The 15612-nt window shown below is 43.4% G+C and overlaps 1 protein-coding gene across 1 annotated transcript in view; it reads left to right on the top strand.

The window, feature by feature from the left end:
* LOC107289980 (multidrug resistance-associated protein 1-like) overlaps positions 1–15612 on the top strand; it is a gene marked incomplete at its 3' end in the record, with an annotated part of 51432 nt that overhangs the window by 26990 nt on the left and 8830 nt on the right. The window contains 14 exon segments of the mRNA XM_029284656.1: positions 374–500; positions 614–715; positions 1668–1820; positions 2538–2696; positions 3404–3570; positions 4784–4978; positions 6457–6559; positions 9960–9966; positions 10843–10997; positions 11508–11578; positions 12052–12220; positions 12414–12551; positions 13447–13567; positions 13980–14130. Coding sequence (XP_029140489.1) covers positions 374–500; positions 614–715; positions 1668–1820; positions 2538–2696; positions 3404–3570; positions 4784–4978; positions 6457–6559; positions 9960–9966; positions 10843–10997; positions 11508–11578; positions 12052–12220; positions 12414–12551; positions 13447–13567; positions 13980–14130 — 1818 coding nt within the window.

Below are 15612 nucleotides of genomic sequence, written 5' to 3'. Positions count from 1 at the left end.
CTTCCTCCTTCCCTTCCCTTCCTCATCCATTTTCCATCTTCCCTTCCTCCTTCCCTTCTCCATCCATTCTCCACCTTCCCTTCCTTCTTCTCTTCCCTTCCTCATCCATTGTCCATCTTCTCTTCCTCCTTCCCTTCCCCATCCATTCTCCACCTTCCCTTCCTCCTTCCCTTCTCCATCCATTCTCCACCTTCCCTTCCTTCTTCTCTTCCCTTCCTCATCCGTTCTCCATCTTCCCTTTCCTTTCCTTGCCTTGCCTTCCCTTCCTCATCCATTCTCCACCTTCCCTTCCTCCTCCATTTTCCATCTTCCTCCTTCCCTCCCCTCCCTCCCCTCCCCTCCCCTCTGCTCCCCTCCCTATTTCCTATTCCAGATGGCTTGCCACCAACATTGAGATTCTGGGGGACACCATTGTCCTCTTTGCAGCTTTGCTCGCTGTGGTGTACAAAGCCCATCTCAGTCCTGGCACGGTGGGCTTTTCCATCTCCTGTGCTCTTCAGGTAAGCTCTGGGTAGGCAGCATAAGAGAACTTTAGGCAAGGCATTTACTTCTGAGGTTTTGTGGGGGGCTTTCAATGGCCTGGGGGTCATAGACTCCCCCTCTTCTTTGCCAGATCACTGGCGTCCTGAACTGGATGGTGCGTGCCTCGGCGGAGATTGATAACCAAATCATGTCTGTGGAAAGAGTGAAAGATTATTCACAGAGCCCCAAAGAGGTAAGTAATAATAATAATGATAAAATGAGAGCCCAGATTGTTGGGGGCCATAGGCTGACTTTGTAAACCGCTTAGAGCAGTGGTTCTCAACCTGTGGTTCGGGACCCCATTTGGGGTCAATCGACCATTTCATGGGGGTCGCCAAGCAAGGCTGTCCGCCATTTTTTTTGTCTGCCATTTTTTTTGTCCGCCATTTTTTCCCCCTTTTCCTGCAGGTGCCTTACCTCCCTTGGGCTGGGCCAGCTGGTGGTCGGCCTGCTCCGTCTCTGCCACTTGCCAGCTACGCCTCGGCCGGCGCAGGGGGCGGAACCACGCATGCGCGTCGCTCCCGGGCAGGGAAAGTCCTCGACTTACGACCGGTTTAGTCCTCGACTTACGACCGGTTGGGGTCGCGGCATTAAAAAGGTTGAGAACCACTGGCTTAGAGCAAGCTGTAAAGTATTGTGAAGCTGTATATAAGTCTAAGTGCTATTGCTATTGCCATTGACTCAACCTTCCCTCCTTCCGAGATGCGTAAAATGAGGACCCGGATTGTTGGGAGCAAGAGGCTGACTTTATACACAGCTTAAAGAGTGCTGTAAAGCACTATGAAGCAGTGTATAAGAACGTTATTACTGTTTCTATTGCTCTCTTTTCCCTTCATCCCTCAAGGTCATGCATATGATTGGACACCCCCTAGTTGGCAAATCAGAATAATTCTGTTTGTGCATCATACCACACCAAAATGAAAAGATGATACTGTGGTTCACTGCAAAGTGCGTGCATAGGGTTAACACCCCAGCCTTCGTTCAGACAGTAACTGAGAGGACTTTTTTTCGGTTGGGTTCATCAAAATTCAGGAATAACGACGTTAGTATAGAACACAAACACAAAACAAAACAAAAAACATCAAAACGGAGAAACTCGAAGAGAACCCTAAACGATTATGCTCGATCGTAACAGCAACGTAGAGAAAGTGGCTCCGTGGACTTTGGATGATCCTCTCCAGGGTGGCAGGTGGCCCACTGAAGGGGCAATTGAACTCAGAGGCTATAGTTTACGATACAGGCCAGAATTAAGCCTAGCTCTGAAGAATATCAACCTAAAGATCAAACCTCATGAAAAGGTAAGACTTAATAGAGCAAAGTTTCTCATCCTGGACAACAAAGATGTCTGAACTTCAACTCCCAGAATTCCCCAGCCAGCATGAAAGATCACTTAGTCCCCCAGGGGGGGAATTCTGGGAACTGAAGTCCACAAGACTTAAAGTGGACAGGTTTGGAGACCCCAGATCTAATCCAAAGTCTTATTCCTTGCACTAGAAAGTTTGGTCCCTTAAAACATCCAGCATGCAGTAGGGACTAAGCCAGGGGTAGGCAACCTTGGCTCTTTTATGACTCGTGGACTTCAACTCCTAGAATTCCTGAGCCAGCATGGGGGAACTATGGCCCTTTCATGACTGGTGGACTTCAACTCCCAGAATTCCTCAGCCAGCGTGGCTCAGCTTGGAAACCTCTCCCTTTCCCCTCAGCATCGCTGGATCAGGAATTATGGGAGTTGTGAAGTCCATGAATCATAAAAGAGCCAAGGTTGCCTGGATTAAGCTGTTGGTTTTGGACCTGTGAAATACAGATGGAAGCCCTTGCTGGACCAGTGAATCCACAAGTATATTTGAACCGGTTTTATTTTTTTAATAAGCCAAGTTCATGCGGTGGTTGTGGTGAGAACGTTACAAGGCGATACTCCTCTATATTTGAGAAAGCAGGATAGGGAAGAGTAATTCTCTCTCCTTGTTTCCCATTAGGTGGTCCTTCCTTCTCCAACCTCTGTTTTTCTCTTGTAGGTGGGCATCGTTGGAAGAACAGGGGCTGGGAAATCATCCCTTGCGATGGGGCTTCTGAGGCTCGTGGAAGCTGCTGATGGGGAGATTGTGATTGACGGAATCAATATTGCCCAAATGGGCCTGCACAACCTGAGAAGCAAGATTACGATTGTCCCACAGGTATGAAGTCAGTTTATCCCTTTCACTTGTTACTGTTCTAACCCCCCCCCCCCCCAATAATATTGATATCCCAAGCCACACCTTCAACAGACGCCGATGTTTCATTCGGTCTTTCACGATGGGAACAAGATCTTTTGCAGTCCCTCTAGTGATCTTGTAGGATGTTGTAGATAACCTCCATCGCAATAACCCAAAGTTGTCAGGTGCAAGTAACTTGAGTTGAGTTCAAAGCGCTAAAAGTTTATTACATACTACCCATATACAAGAATCTGGTCTACTAACGGTCACGTCAAATTGGCACTAGATGTAGGTCAATGGAATTCACGGGGGACTGGACTTGGCTCTTTTGTGGCTGCACAGTGATTCCAAACTGATGATGCCTTTAACCCCACCCTTGAGCTCAGCCTGCTCATTTCCTACACAAGTCAGCATAAAGAAGGCAAAAAGAGAATTGCAACTAAATATTTACACAGGGGCGCATATTCCTCTCAAATCAGTTCTCCAATGTTTCTTTTCTTGCAACGCCTCGCAAAGTCAACATTATATATGCATTTTGGGTTGCATCTTCTCATATCTGTACACTTTAGCAAGCTTGTTTTATCCATGTGTTCACCTTTCTTCATCTACTGGATCCCCAAGGATAGCTTCGCTCTTGTGCTATGGAAAATAGACTCCATATCTTGCGTTTCTTCTCTTCCTGTGCGCAGGACCCAGTCTTGTTTGGGGGTTCTTTGAGAGAGAACCTCGATCCCTTGGACCAATACTCGGATGGGGATATCTGGACCGCTTTGGAGCAGACCCAACTCAAGAGCTTTGTTTCAGATTTGCCAGATCAGCTGGCTTATGAGTGCTCTGAAGGAGGTGGAGATCTAAGGTATTCAAACCACAAGATGGAAAGAAGAAACACCTCTCCTGTTGCGATTTGGGGGCTTGGTTTGTTCGTTTGTTTTTTGAGTTACGGGCTCATCAATGTTTCTGATGACCGTGCCTTGCTTCGACTTGGCTTTACAATTTTGAGATGGATTGTAATCGATGGGAGATTAGACCCAGAGGCCGATGGTTGTTTAATTCCTAAGACTTTTATTCCTAACCCTTTGAGGTTATCCTCAAAGATAGGACCACTAAAAAAGCACTTAAAATAACAGCCTGGGGAACTTTTGATTTAACAGAGTGTTTGGGGAAAGCGGGGGCCTGTTGTCACCGTGGCTAAGTTGCAAATGTTGTCATTTGTGGTGATTGATGTCATTTGCATAATGGCATCGTTATGTAAATGCCATGAATTGCGGCAAATTGTATACAGTTCAAATTAATGTAAATTTAACTGTCTCATCCAGACTACTTTGGATGCAAGAGACTTATATAGTATCGGCAGAGGGTGGGCGGAGGGAAAGGGATATGTTGAGAGGAGTGTGGGTCTGTACTAAAATGTACTAAATTGGGGGTTGGTTAAATCAGTTGTAGGCCACACTTGTGTTCTAAAGAATCATTTTGTAATCAAATCTGAGGCATTGCACAGATCTGTTGGGCATATGGTTTTTTGTGGCGTGCTTGGTGCTCTCTGAGCTTGTTGCTTTCTTGCAGACATTCTGTTACCCAACTAGGTGCACTGATGATGTTACCTAGGTGGGTAATAAAATGTCTGCAAGAAAACCACCAAGTTCTCCTATTTGACTAGTTGAAAATTTAATGAAAAGAAGGACTAGGGAGAATATGATAGCATTGTTATAATATTTGAGGGGCTGCCACAAAGAAAAGAGGGTCAACCTATTCCGGGGAGTACTTGAAGGCAGGACAAGAAGGAATGGATGGAAACCAAAGGAGAGAACCAACCTAGAATTAAGGAGAAATTTCCTGACAGGGAGAACAATTAATCAGGGTAACGACTTGCCTTCAGAAGTTATGGATGCTCCAAAACTGGAGGTTTTAAAGAAGAGATTGGACAACCATTTGTCTGAAATGATATAAGGTTTCCTGCCTGAGCAGGGGGTTGGACTAGAAGACCTCCAAGGTCCCTTCCAATTCTGCTATTCTGTATTCTGTAGATAGGGATTATCTTGGATTTTCATTGTCTCCCCATTTTCTTCCAGTGTTGGTCAACAGCAGCTCATCTGCCTGGCCCGGGGTCTACTTCGTAAAGCCAAAATCCTGATTCTGGATGAGGCCACCGCAGCTGTGGACCTTGAAACAGACCTGCAGATTCAGTCCACCATAAGGAGTCAGTTCAAGGACTGCACAGTTTTGACCATTGCCCATCGGCTAAACGCCATGATGGAATTTGACCGGTAAGAGGTGGCTTTGAAGAGGATTCCCAAGTGAATGGATAAAACGGCCTGAAGAAATGGAGGGAGATGTGGCGATATTATTTGAAATTGGAGCAGACAAATAAAAACAGGAGGAGACATATTTGGAACATACACTTGGAAAATGAGAATTTAAATCTATCAAAAATAGAGAGAAAGCTGTAGAACGGAAAGGAGGAGAGAAAGAAAATAAGGTCATCCTCAACTCCAGTCAGAACTCAATATCAGTAGACATCTTCAACATTCTAGCTATTACTATCTAGTAAAGGTGGCCTTTGACTTACAAACATTTGTTTGGTGACTGTTTGAAGTTACAACAGCATCGAAAAAAAATGACTTATGACCGGTCCTTGCATTTATAACCATTGCAAAATCCCCACAGTGACATAATCAAAATTCAGTTACTTGGCAACTGGCATATAATAATAATAATAATAATAATAATAATAATAATAATAATAATAATAATAATAATAATAATAATAATAATAATAGAAATAGAAATAGAAATAGAAATAGAAATAGAAATAGAAATAGAAATAGAAATAGAAATAGAAATAGAAATAGAAATAATAGAAATAGAAATAGAAATAGAAATACTGTGGCAAAAGCAAGCAAGGGTAGTACCAGTAGTAATAGGTGCCTTGGGTGCAATCCCAAAACAACTGGAGCACCGCTTGGACACCATTATCGGCATTGACAAATTCGCCATTAGTCAATTGCAAAAGGCGGCCTTACTAGGAGCTGCTTCCATCCTGCGACGATATCTGTAATACCATCAAACATCCACATCTGCCTATCCCAGGTCCTGGGTAAGGACTCGATAGGTAGACAAAAATGCCAAATCCAATCTGAACATCTGGCTGACTGTGCGATGATCAAAAATAATAATAACAATAATAAAGTTGGAAGGGACCTTGGAGGTCATCTAGTCCAACCCTCTGCTCAGGCAGGAAACCCCATACCATTTCAGACAAATGGCTGTCCAGTTTCTTCTTAAAAACTTCCAGTGTTGGAGCATTCACCGCTTCTGGAGGCAGGTTGTTCCACTGGTTCATTGTTCTGATTGTCAGGAAGTTTCTCCTTAGTTCTAGGTTGCTTCTCTCCTTGGTTAGTTTCCATCTGTTGCATGACAATTGCAGCATCTCAGATCATGTAATTGCCCTTTGCAACCATCCCAGCCGGCTTTTGATGAGCAAAGTCAATGGGGAAGCCAGATTCACTTAACAACTACGGCAAGGAAGCTTGTAAAACGGGGCAAAACTCACTTAATAACTGCCTTGCTTAACAACGGATATTTTGGGCTGAATTGTGGTCAAAAGTTGAGGACTACCTGTAATACATTCACCCATTTCTCTCAGCTTAGCAGGCCCGAAAGCCGTTGCTTAAGGAGACCGAGTCACTGAGGTAGCTTTTTTCCACTGGCCTTGTAGACTAATGTTCGTTTCTCATATTTGCAGAATTTTAGTGATGAAAAACGGACAAGTGGCTGAATTCGACACCCCAGAAGCATTGAGAGATCAGAAGGGACTATTCTACAAAATGGCGGCGGACTCAGGGCTGGTGAGGTGACTGAGGGGAAAGAGCAGACTGGATGGCTGCCTCTTCTGAAAAAGGACATTTTCTCATGCTTCTGCCGGTGAGCGGGGAGAGCCCAATCCTTGGCTTGTAAGACGATGGATGCTTTCTCTTGCTGCCTAAGTGCAGAGCAGATGGGGAACAGAAGTCTGAATCTTCCCGGCTTAATTTCAACATGGCCCTTTGCTGGACCACAATGCTGAAACCAGCAGGTACTGACCATGATCCACGCCTGGCTCTTTCCACAGTCTCAGCATCCTTTTTTGTATATTTTTGTACACATTGCAAACTCAGCCTTTCAGAAGATGCTATTGTCCCCTCACCTCATATTCCTGGGGTGGCTCGGGGTGGGTGCCCAACAATGTTAACACTTTGATCAAACCTTGATGGCAATCATATATTGAAGCAAAAATCAACTAGCACAGGGCTACTTGAGATGCCTTCTCATCGTCCACTCTCCCTCCTTCTCTCTCTCTCTTTCTCTGTCCTTCTCTGTCTCACCCTTCTCAGCCCCTCCTCCAGCTTGCCAAAAAGAGCTGAATACTCAAGCCCTTCTTTGTAAAGGGGGATCTCCTTTCACTCCCCTCCTGCATCAGAGCTGCCTCTGAAAGGAGAGGCCTGATGTGGTTTTGCTAAAGCAGAGCTGGTTTCCAAAATCATGGAGCTCCAGCAAGTGATGGTTCTGTTCTCCATGTTTATGGTTGGCAACTCAAAGCGTAAGTAAAAGGAACCATGGAATCTCTCTCTGTCTCTGTCTCTGTCTCTGTCTCTGTCTCTGTCTCTGTCTCTGTCTCTGTCTCTCTCTCTCTCTCTCTCTCTCTCTCTCTCTCTGTGTGTGTGTGTGTGTGTGTGGTGTGTGTTTCCTTAGGGCCCCTTGGCCAGTGATCTCATCTGATTTTCTCCAGCCATGCCATTTTAATAGAAGAGTTTGTGGTATTTAATATGAGAGAGAGAGAGGGAGGGAGGGAGAGAGAGAGAGAGATGATGATGATGATGGGCTATCAAAGTAGTCAAGGTTGAGTAAAATCACACCCATCAACTTCAACTTCAAAGGTTCAAAAGCCAGCCAAGGGGTTTAATCTTCTCAAAAATGATTTCGATTGCTTTTAATACCAGTTTTGTAAATCTTCCATGCTTTCTGTATGTCACCTAAGACGCCACATATCTAGCTTTGCAGTTTATGTTTCTCTCGCTATTCTGCTTGAAGTCACCAGTCAAAAACGAAGACTGCTTACCTGGTCCGGGGTGGAAAAAAACCCCCAAAACTTTTTTTTTTTTTTAATAACTGGAAATCTTACGTGGACTTTCTGCTGAGAAAAAAGAAAAGATTGAACGGATGATTTGGGGATAAAAGGGGCTAAACAGGATGGAGAAAAGAATGAGATGATAATTACTCAATAGAACAGCAAAAGTCTAGATTATTTACATCATTTGCATCACAACCTAATGATGGAATTGATGTAACCAATATAAATGATGCATTTTTGGATTTAACAGACAGTTGGGAGTAACAGACAGTGCCTTTTTCTCCATTCAACTAAGGGTCTAACTGTATATGTAAGGTGAACCACCAATTAGAATCCAAATTCAATAAATAAATGTGTTCTCTTTTTGTTCCTTTTTTTTCTTTTTCTCACTATCTTTTCTGTGTGCATTTATTGTATCCCAAAACTCTAATAAAACTATAAAACAAAAAAACCCAGAAAATTTGTATAGAAAATAGTTTTTTTAAACATGTATGTTAGGGAGGCTTGCTCAAAATTTATTGTATTTAGGAGGGTGTGAACGCTGCATATTTGTCTGCAAAATGGCATTCAAGCAAATGTATATTAGCCAGGGTGCATGCCTGCCTATTTTTTTATACGAACTTCGGCGAAAAAAACTTTTAAAGGTCTCACCCAAGCATTAAGAAAAGCTTACAGCAATAGGACAAGCTGAATTTAAGCTGTGGGGGGGAGAAAAAACAAACAAACAGAGAGAATCTGACTTGAATAAATTGTTTTGTCAACCCAGATGTTGGAAGAACTGGATTTTCCCCAAACTGGTAGTTGAAAAGGCCCTTAATTGTGTCTCCTGGAAGGAACACACAGAATAACATTTTGCTTTTCCCCAGATTGGTTTTTTTTTCCCCTCTGAATTTTACAGAAAACAGTTTTCAGCACTTGTTAAACTCGTTCTTGATCCTCCAGAGATAATTTATACTTTGTGATAGGTGACAAGAGAGTGGCTGGAACGCAGAAACGGGGTGGAATCAAGAGAACAACATCTGGATCAGAGGAAAAACCGCTCCTGCCTTTAGTTAGACAGTTCCTACCATGGTTATACAACCCACCCTGGTCCTCTTATTTTATTGAGGACATAGAGGTCTTTTTTTCTCCAAATAGATGCGAATAAAATAGTGGGGTTTTCTGGAGGCTGCAGGAACGAGATGGAGGAGGGGGTGTCAATGAAGAGATTAAAACCTTCGGGTCACAGCCTCTGAACAAAAGGGCTCCTGGCTAGAATTTCACCATCTGGGTCCGCCTCCTGCAATACCACCTCCGTTTCCCCGTTTTCCAACTTTTCCCTGGCTGTGAACCCGCACAAGCAGTCCTCGACTTACAACAGCCCATTTAGTGACTGTTCAAAGTTACAAGGTCACCGGGGGGGAAAAAAAAGACGACCATTTTTCCCACTTAACAACCGTTGCAGCGTCCCCCAGGTCACGTGATCAAAATTCAGACGCTTGGCAACCGATTCGTGTTTATGACGGTGGCGGTATCACTGGGATCGTGTGGTCCCCTTGGGCGACCTTTCTGACCAGCAAAATCAATTGGGGGAAGCCAGATTCACTTAACAACGGTGTTGCTAAGTTAACAATTCAGCGATTCCCTTAACAAGCGTGGCAAGAAAAGTCGTAAAATGGGGCGAAGCTCGCTTAGCCAACGTCTCTCTTAGCAACCTAAATTCTGGGCTCCATGGTGGTCGTAAGTGGAGAACTAGCTGTAGTTTGCTGATGTGAAGTCCTCCAGCTGATGATTTATTTAGAAGGGAGGGGAGGCCTTGGATCCCCTCCAAGGTTAATCAGACAAGTGGTTGATGCCTCAATCCTTCTGGCCTTGAAGCTGGGAGTCAGTGCCGCTACAACAGATACTTGTTCTGTTTCCCCCTCTCCTGAATCCATTCATCCCATCCTTGCATAAATGTGGCGGTTTCCAAGACGACCGGCGTGACTTTCTGCAAATGTTAGGTTGCTCCTTGAACGTTTTCCTAGACCTACGGTAAATAAACAGTTGCAGAATCCCCAAGTCAAAAAGCTTGCAAATGCTTTCCCGACCATTGCTATTGGTTTATCGTTGCAGGAGGCCCAGAAAATTTCCGGCACAAATACTCTTGTTCATCCCAGTGTGCAGGTAAGAGGATGAAGCAAATTTTCAGTAAGAAAACACCAGCAAATATAAGAGATATGAATCTGCTAGTCCCTTCCATGTCCCGTCACTGATTAATCCAAATATCAGCCATCTGAATTTGTGCAGTCCGTGTAAGAGCTAAACCTTAAGTTGAAACACAGGGGTGTTAGACATGTTAACACCTTCAGAAGGATGCAGGGTTTGAACCCTGGTGGGTTGGTTTGAATGGGACCAGTGCAAACCTTTGGTGGGCACCTCTCCTGTTTTCTTCTTCTGAGTCGATAGCTTGCTAAGGACTTCATAAAATGAGATCCCAGGAACGTAGGACATCTTCTCCGTCCCCAAAAGATCAGAACATCATATTCCTGCTGGTGTTTGCAACTCCCAAGGCAGTCCATTCTAATGCCCCATTCCAAAAAATTATCTTGAAATGTTTAGAAATTAATAAGGCAATCAAAATGGGTAGAGCTTTGATTGCATCTTCATAGCTGCCATCTTCACTTTTTTGACCGTGTCCTGTGGATACTCAGGAAGAGTTGCAAAAGTTCTCTGTCTAATATTCTCTAATGCCTGATCACATGGAGTAATTTATTGCATCCACCTAAAACAGTGGCCCCCCGACCTTTGGGGCACCAGGGACCGGTTCCATGGAGAGAGGTTTTTCCGTGGACTGCAGGAGGCGTGGTTTCGCGTGCTGCCTACATCCTGTGGATGGGGCTTCGCTTGTTTGGGCGGCCCGGTTTCTGGCATGCCGTGGACCGGTGCTGGTCCATGGATCGGGGGTTGGGGACCCCTGACCTAAAAGTTCTCCTCCAAAGCTGCTTTAAACAACTGGGCGCCATGAAGACACTGTCTCAGAACCCAGCTTTGCTTTCACAGGTTTTAGCACTGTTTCCGTGGGATCCAGATTTAGCTATAGCTACTCAACATCTACCACTACGTTCCTTCAAGGAAGGGCCTACCAGAGAAGTGGCATCACCCTGGAAAGTACAGTTGTGGTCAAGGTGTTGGCAAATTGTCATCGAATTTTAAAAGTGAGTAGTACAATCAAGTGGGTTGAACCATTTGAGGGAGCATTCGTTTTCTTCCCTGGAAATAAAAGCAATTGGGGTAGGGCAGCTGTATGTGTGTATTAAAGACCCTAAAATTATCATACAATAAAGGCAGATCTCCTCTGAATTCAAGTCTCAGAAATTGCTCTATGGACTATTTTCCATAGTCTATCTGTCTATCTACCCACCCACGCACCCACCTATCTATCCATCCTAGCTCTCTCTCTCTCTCTCTCTCTCTCTCTCTCTCTCTCTCTCTCTCTCTCTCTCCCTCTCTCCTATCCATCCATCCATCCATCCATCCAAGATTATTTATTGTCTATCTACCTATCATCTATCTATCTATCTATCTATCTATCTATCTATCTATCTATCTATCTATCTATCTATCTATCTATCTATCTATCATCTATCTATCTATCATCTATCTATCTCTATCTATCTTGAACCATTTGAGAGTTGTATTGTGTTGACATCTGTTCTTGTCCCTAGTTGCAAGGAGTACAAATCAAAACCATCTTTGAATCCGATGTGAAGTTGATGAATGAAAATGACAATTTAAGGTAAAACAGCTCTGGGTCCAAAAAACAATCTTTGAGCAAGATGGGCAAGAATTTACTAAGTAGAATGCTACTCTAGGATTCCAACCTTCCCTCAGTGCCTCCTTAATTATACAGTAATTAAGTCCATCCATCTTGCTATTGGTCAACCTCTTCTTCTCTTTCCTTTCACCTTTCCCAGTTTTTCAGCCTTCTGCAGAGAATTACATATTTGTATTGATTGATTGATTGATTGATTGATTACGGTATGTGTTCTCGAGTTAGTGTCAACTCTAAAAGTCCACGTAGATAGATTTTCTCCATGATCAGGTCTTCCAATGGCTCACTATGATTGAGTTCCTTCCCATGTGTTGGTCATTGTCTTCTTCTCTTCCCTTCCCAAACATTGTAGAGTACTCCAGAGGATTAGGTCTTCACCTTCTTCAGTGTATCCACATTTCCTTAGCTTACAAAATCTTCTTCTTATTGTCTTCCAGGGAAATATTGGAGCGATACCCACTGTGGTTTTGTTTTCATAATGGGAAAGTTCTGAAGATCTTTCCTCAGAAAAATGAATCAATGTGGGCCCTAAACATCAAACGGGGTATCCTCAGTGCTCTCCAGACATCACCATTGGGAGCTGCTGTCAACAACAGTGTGGATGAGGTGAAGTTCTTTAGATCGCAAAGTGTAGTTTAGCCCATTCATAAGACTATGTTCAGAAGGATCCCATTTTACCAATTTAGTGCCGTTTCTTACCTATCTCATTTCTTTCCATTAAGCTATGGGCAAGAATTACATTGTGGGTAACTAAGGACAGTAATCCTGACTTTGTTTTCCTTACATGCTGTTACTTCAGGTGGATATTTCAGGGAAATGTCCCACTCAGTACCAACAGAAAGGTATCGTCCTTCTGAAGACCAAAGATTTCAACTTGTGTTCTCATCATTTTTCTGCATTTACTTTCCTGAGATCTGTGGCTCTTCCCAACGCATTGGTGAGGACAATGGCACCAAAGCTTAATTTCTTTGCTGATTACAAAGCACTTAAAAAGTTTAGATACTGTGGAGTATTATCTGAGCTTGGTTGCATGTTTGCAAACATTTCATTACCCAAACTAGGTAACATCATCAGGGCTAGTGAGTGTGAGTTTGGAAGCAGAGTCTAGAAATTAGAAGGACATGTCAAGTTGGCTAAATGTGCAGCCATATCAGGTATGGGTCGTCCTTGGTGTTCATTCATGCAACAAGGCATTCTTACTCTCCCCCTATTTTGTTTGGCTGTGGATCAGGTCTACGTCACTGTATAAAAACCATCTCTTCTGTTTGATGGCTTTTTCATATAACATTCAGGTCTGCCATCTGCACACTTTTGAAATTTCACAGCTAAATCTGTGGTATCCAGAACAGTCTAGATTATTTACATCATTTGCATCACAACCTAATGATGGAATTGATGTAACCAATACAAATGATGCATTTTTGGATTTAACAGACTGTTGGGAATAACAGACAGTGCCTTTTTCTCCATTCAACTAAGGGTCTAACTGTATATGTAAGGTGAACCACCAATTAGAATCCAAATTCAATAAATAAATAAAAGGGGATCCCACATTTTGGGAATCACCAGAGTCCCGTTCGGTCATGTTTTATGACATTATATGTTGTGGAGGGGATAAGGTATTAAATATGTTGGATTTTATTGAATTGAAATTCACAAGTTATTTATTGAGGTTGAACATTATTACAACTGACCCTGTTGTCATTTTCCCCCCTTTAATTGTGTCCTGCTTTGGGATGGTTTTTAGCAACTGTGATGTCGGTTAGAAATAGCATCACTAAATGAAGCATAATTGGCCTCCATTTTGTGTTGTCTAAAATGGCTTTGATTAGATCCGCATCACTGATACACTCGATCACACAGGTCTGCTTCACTCCCAGGAGCAGCTTCTGTCTTCCAAATCTGAATGTGTCCAGAGATTTGAGGAAAAGGGAACACTTGCAGAAATCAAATGTATGGAGTCCCACCTCGTTACACCTCCTGCAAGGAAGGGCAGTGGAGTTAAAATGCACACTCGGATAGTTTTGAAGCTCTTCCAAACTGAAGTTCATAGCGTATCCCAGGAAAAAGGTTGGTTGATGCCTCCAAGCAAGAACAAATTAATGGGATGACTGTTGCATGGCCAACCCTTCTATGGGGTAGAGCCAAAGAAAAGTGATTTGTTACTGCTTTAATTCACTGTTTCTGGACAGTGGTTGGAGATGTTGCTTCTCGTTGGATCCCAAAATAAAATAGGTTGGGTACTTCCATTCACCAAGGAAGATGAATGGAATTTATTGCTCCATGTTAGGGAACAAATATCTTTGAACGATGCTTTCTGTGTATTTCCCATCTCTGTAATGTAATGCGGGTTTCATTTCTCTAGTAACCACTAGTGACCTCTATGAAAGCAGCCTGCTCTATGAAAAAGAGAAAAGGGCACCATTGTCCAAAGAGGAGGAAATGAAAGACATAGTTGATGTTCTTCAGAAGCTCTGCATGAAACCTGCCATGGATACTGAGGTAGCTTATTGGAGGTGTGACATGAGCTCTAGCGTTGGGCTTTTGCTTGCTTTTGCCATAGTCGTTATATTTCTATTTGCAGAGCTTTTTATTTTAGAATAGAATAGAATAGAATAACAGAGTTGGAAGGGACCTTGGAGATCTTCTAGTCCAACCCCCTGCTCAAGCAGGAAACCCTATACCAGTGATGGCGAACCTTTTAGAGACCGAGTGCCCAAACTGCAACCCAAAACCCACTTATGCATCGTCGGCCCATTGGCTGGGTGTGGCCCATTGGGTGGGCGTGGCCCATTGGGTGGGCGTGGCTACGGTGGTAATGGCAGACTGGGTGGGACTAAAAAGTTCAATCAATCAATTCCAACTTTGCAAGATCTTTTTTTTTCCGCGAGAAGTTGAAATTGACTGATTGGTTGAACCTTTTTTTTTTTTTTGCACACGGAGGCAGAGGCCTAAAGCGAAAAGGTTTTATGAAACCCAGATGAAGGCCTAGGACTGGGGCGACGGCGCATGTGCCCACAGAGAGGGCTCTGAGTGCCGCCCCTGGCACCCGTACCATAGGTTCGCCACCACTGCCCTATACCATTTCAGACAAATGGTTGTGCAGTCTCTTCTTTAAAACTTCCAGTGTTGAAGCATTCACAACTTTTGGAGGCAAGTTGTTCCACTGGTTAATTGTTCTGACTGTCAGGAAATTTCTTCTTACTTCTAGGTTCCTTCTCTCCTTGATGAGTTTCCATCTGTTGCTTCTTGTCCATCCATTGCTTCTTGTTATGTTCTATTCTATTCTGCTTTCTCTGGGTACTGCCACATCCGCTATCCAGACTTTTTTGTCTTTCTTATTGACAATTGTTAAGTCTGGGGTGTTATGTGGCAGGTGTTTGTCTGTTTGGATTCTAAAGTCACAGACTCATTTAGTTTCATCATTTCTTTTATGATTCCATCTACTTTGTGGCCTCACCAGTTCGTTCTTGCAGGCAAGTAATATTTCTTGCAGATATTATGATTATTACTATTTGCCTTCAAGTTAGGCTTGACTCCTGGTGATGATGAACTCCTCCAGTGTTTTTCAAAATAGGCAAAGTAATAGAAAATGAAGATGTTATTATGAGCACAGGTCAGCCTCCTAGTCTTCCTGTGTCCTGTGTCGACCACATCTCCGTAGGCTTAGCATCTTGTTATATTCTCTGCTCCAACCTGCTCTTCTTATCTCCAAATCTGCATCCTTTAAGAAAAAAAATCCTCTTCCCTGGGAAGAAACGTATGGGAAATGTCCACAAGATTGCCGTGGAAACCCCATCTTTACTAGCCAGGCATAGTCTCCCTTGTTCCCTGCTATTATTTTTGCTTTTAGATGGGGTGAGATTATACATGCCATTCAGACCAGCAAAACAAAAACTGAATGAAAGGAGGCCTGGAGGAATCTCCCTCACCCCCATTGAAAGCAGAGGAGGAAATGCTTGTCACTCACAGGGGAGCCTCTATAGAGGGGCTGCCCA

The sequence above is a fragment of the Protobothrops mucrosquamatus genome, unplaced genomic scaffold, assembly GCF_001527695.2.
Source record: "Protobothrops mucrosquamatus isolate PMUCROS unplaced genomic scaffold, P.Mucros_1.0 scaffold795, whole genome shotgun sequence".
Classification (NCBI taxonomy): Eukaryota; Metazoa; Chordata; class Lepidosauria; order Squamata; family Viperidae; genus Protobothrops; species Protobothrops mucrosquamatus.
This window is presented reverse-complemented; position numbering and strand designations above follow the sequence as displayed.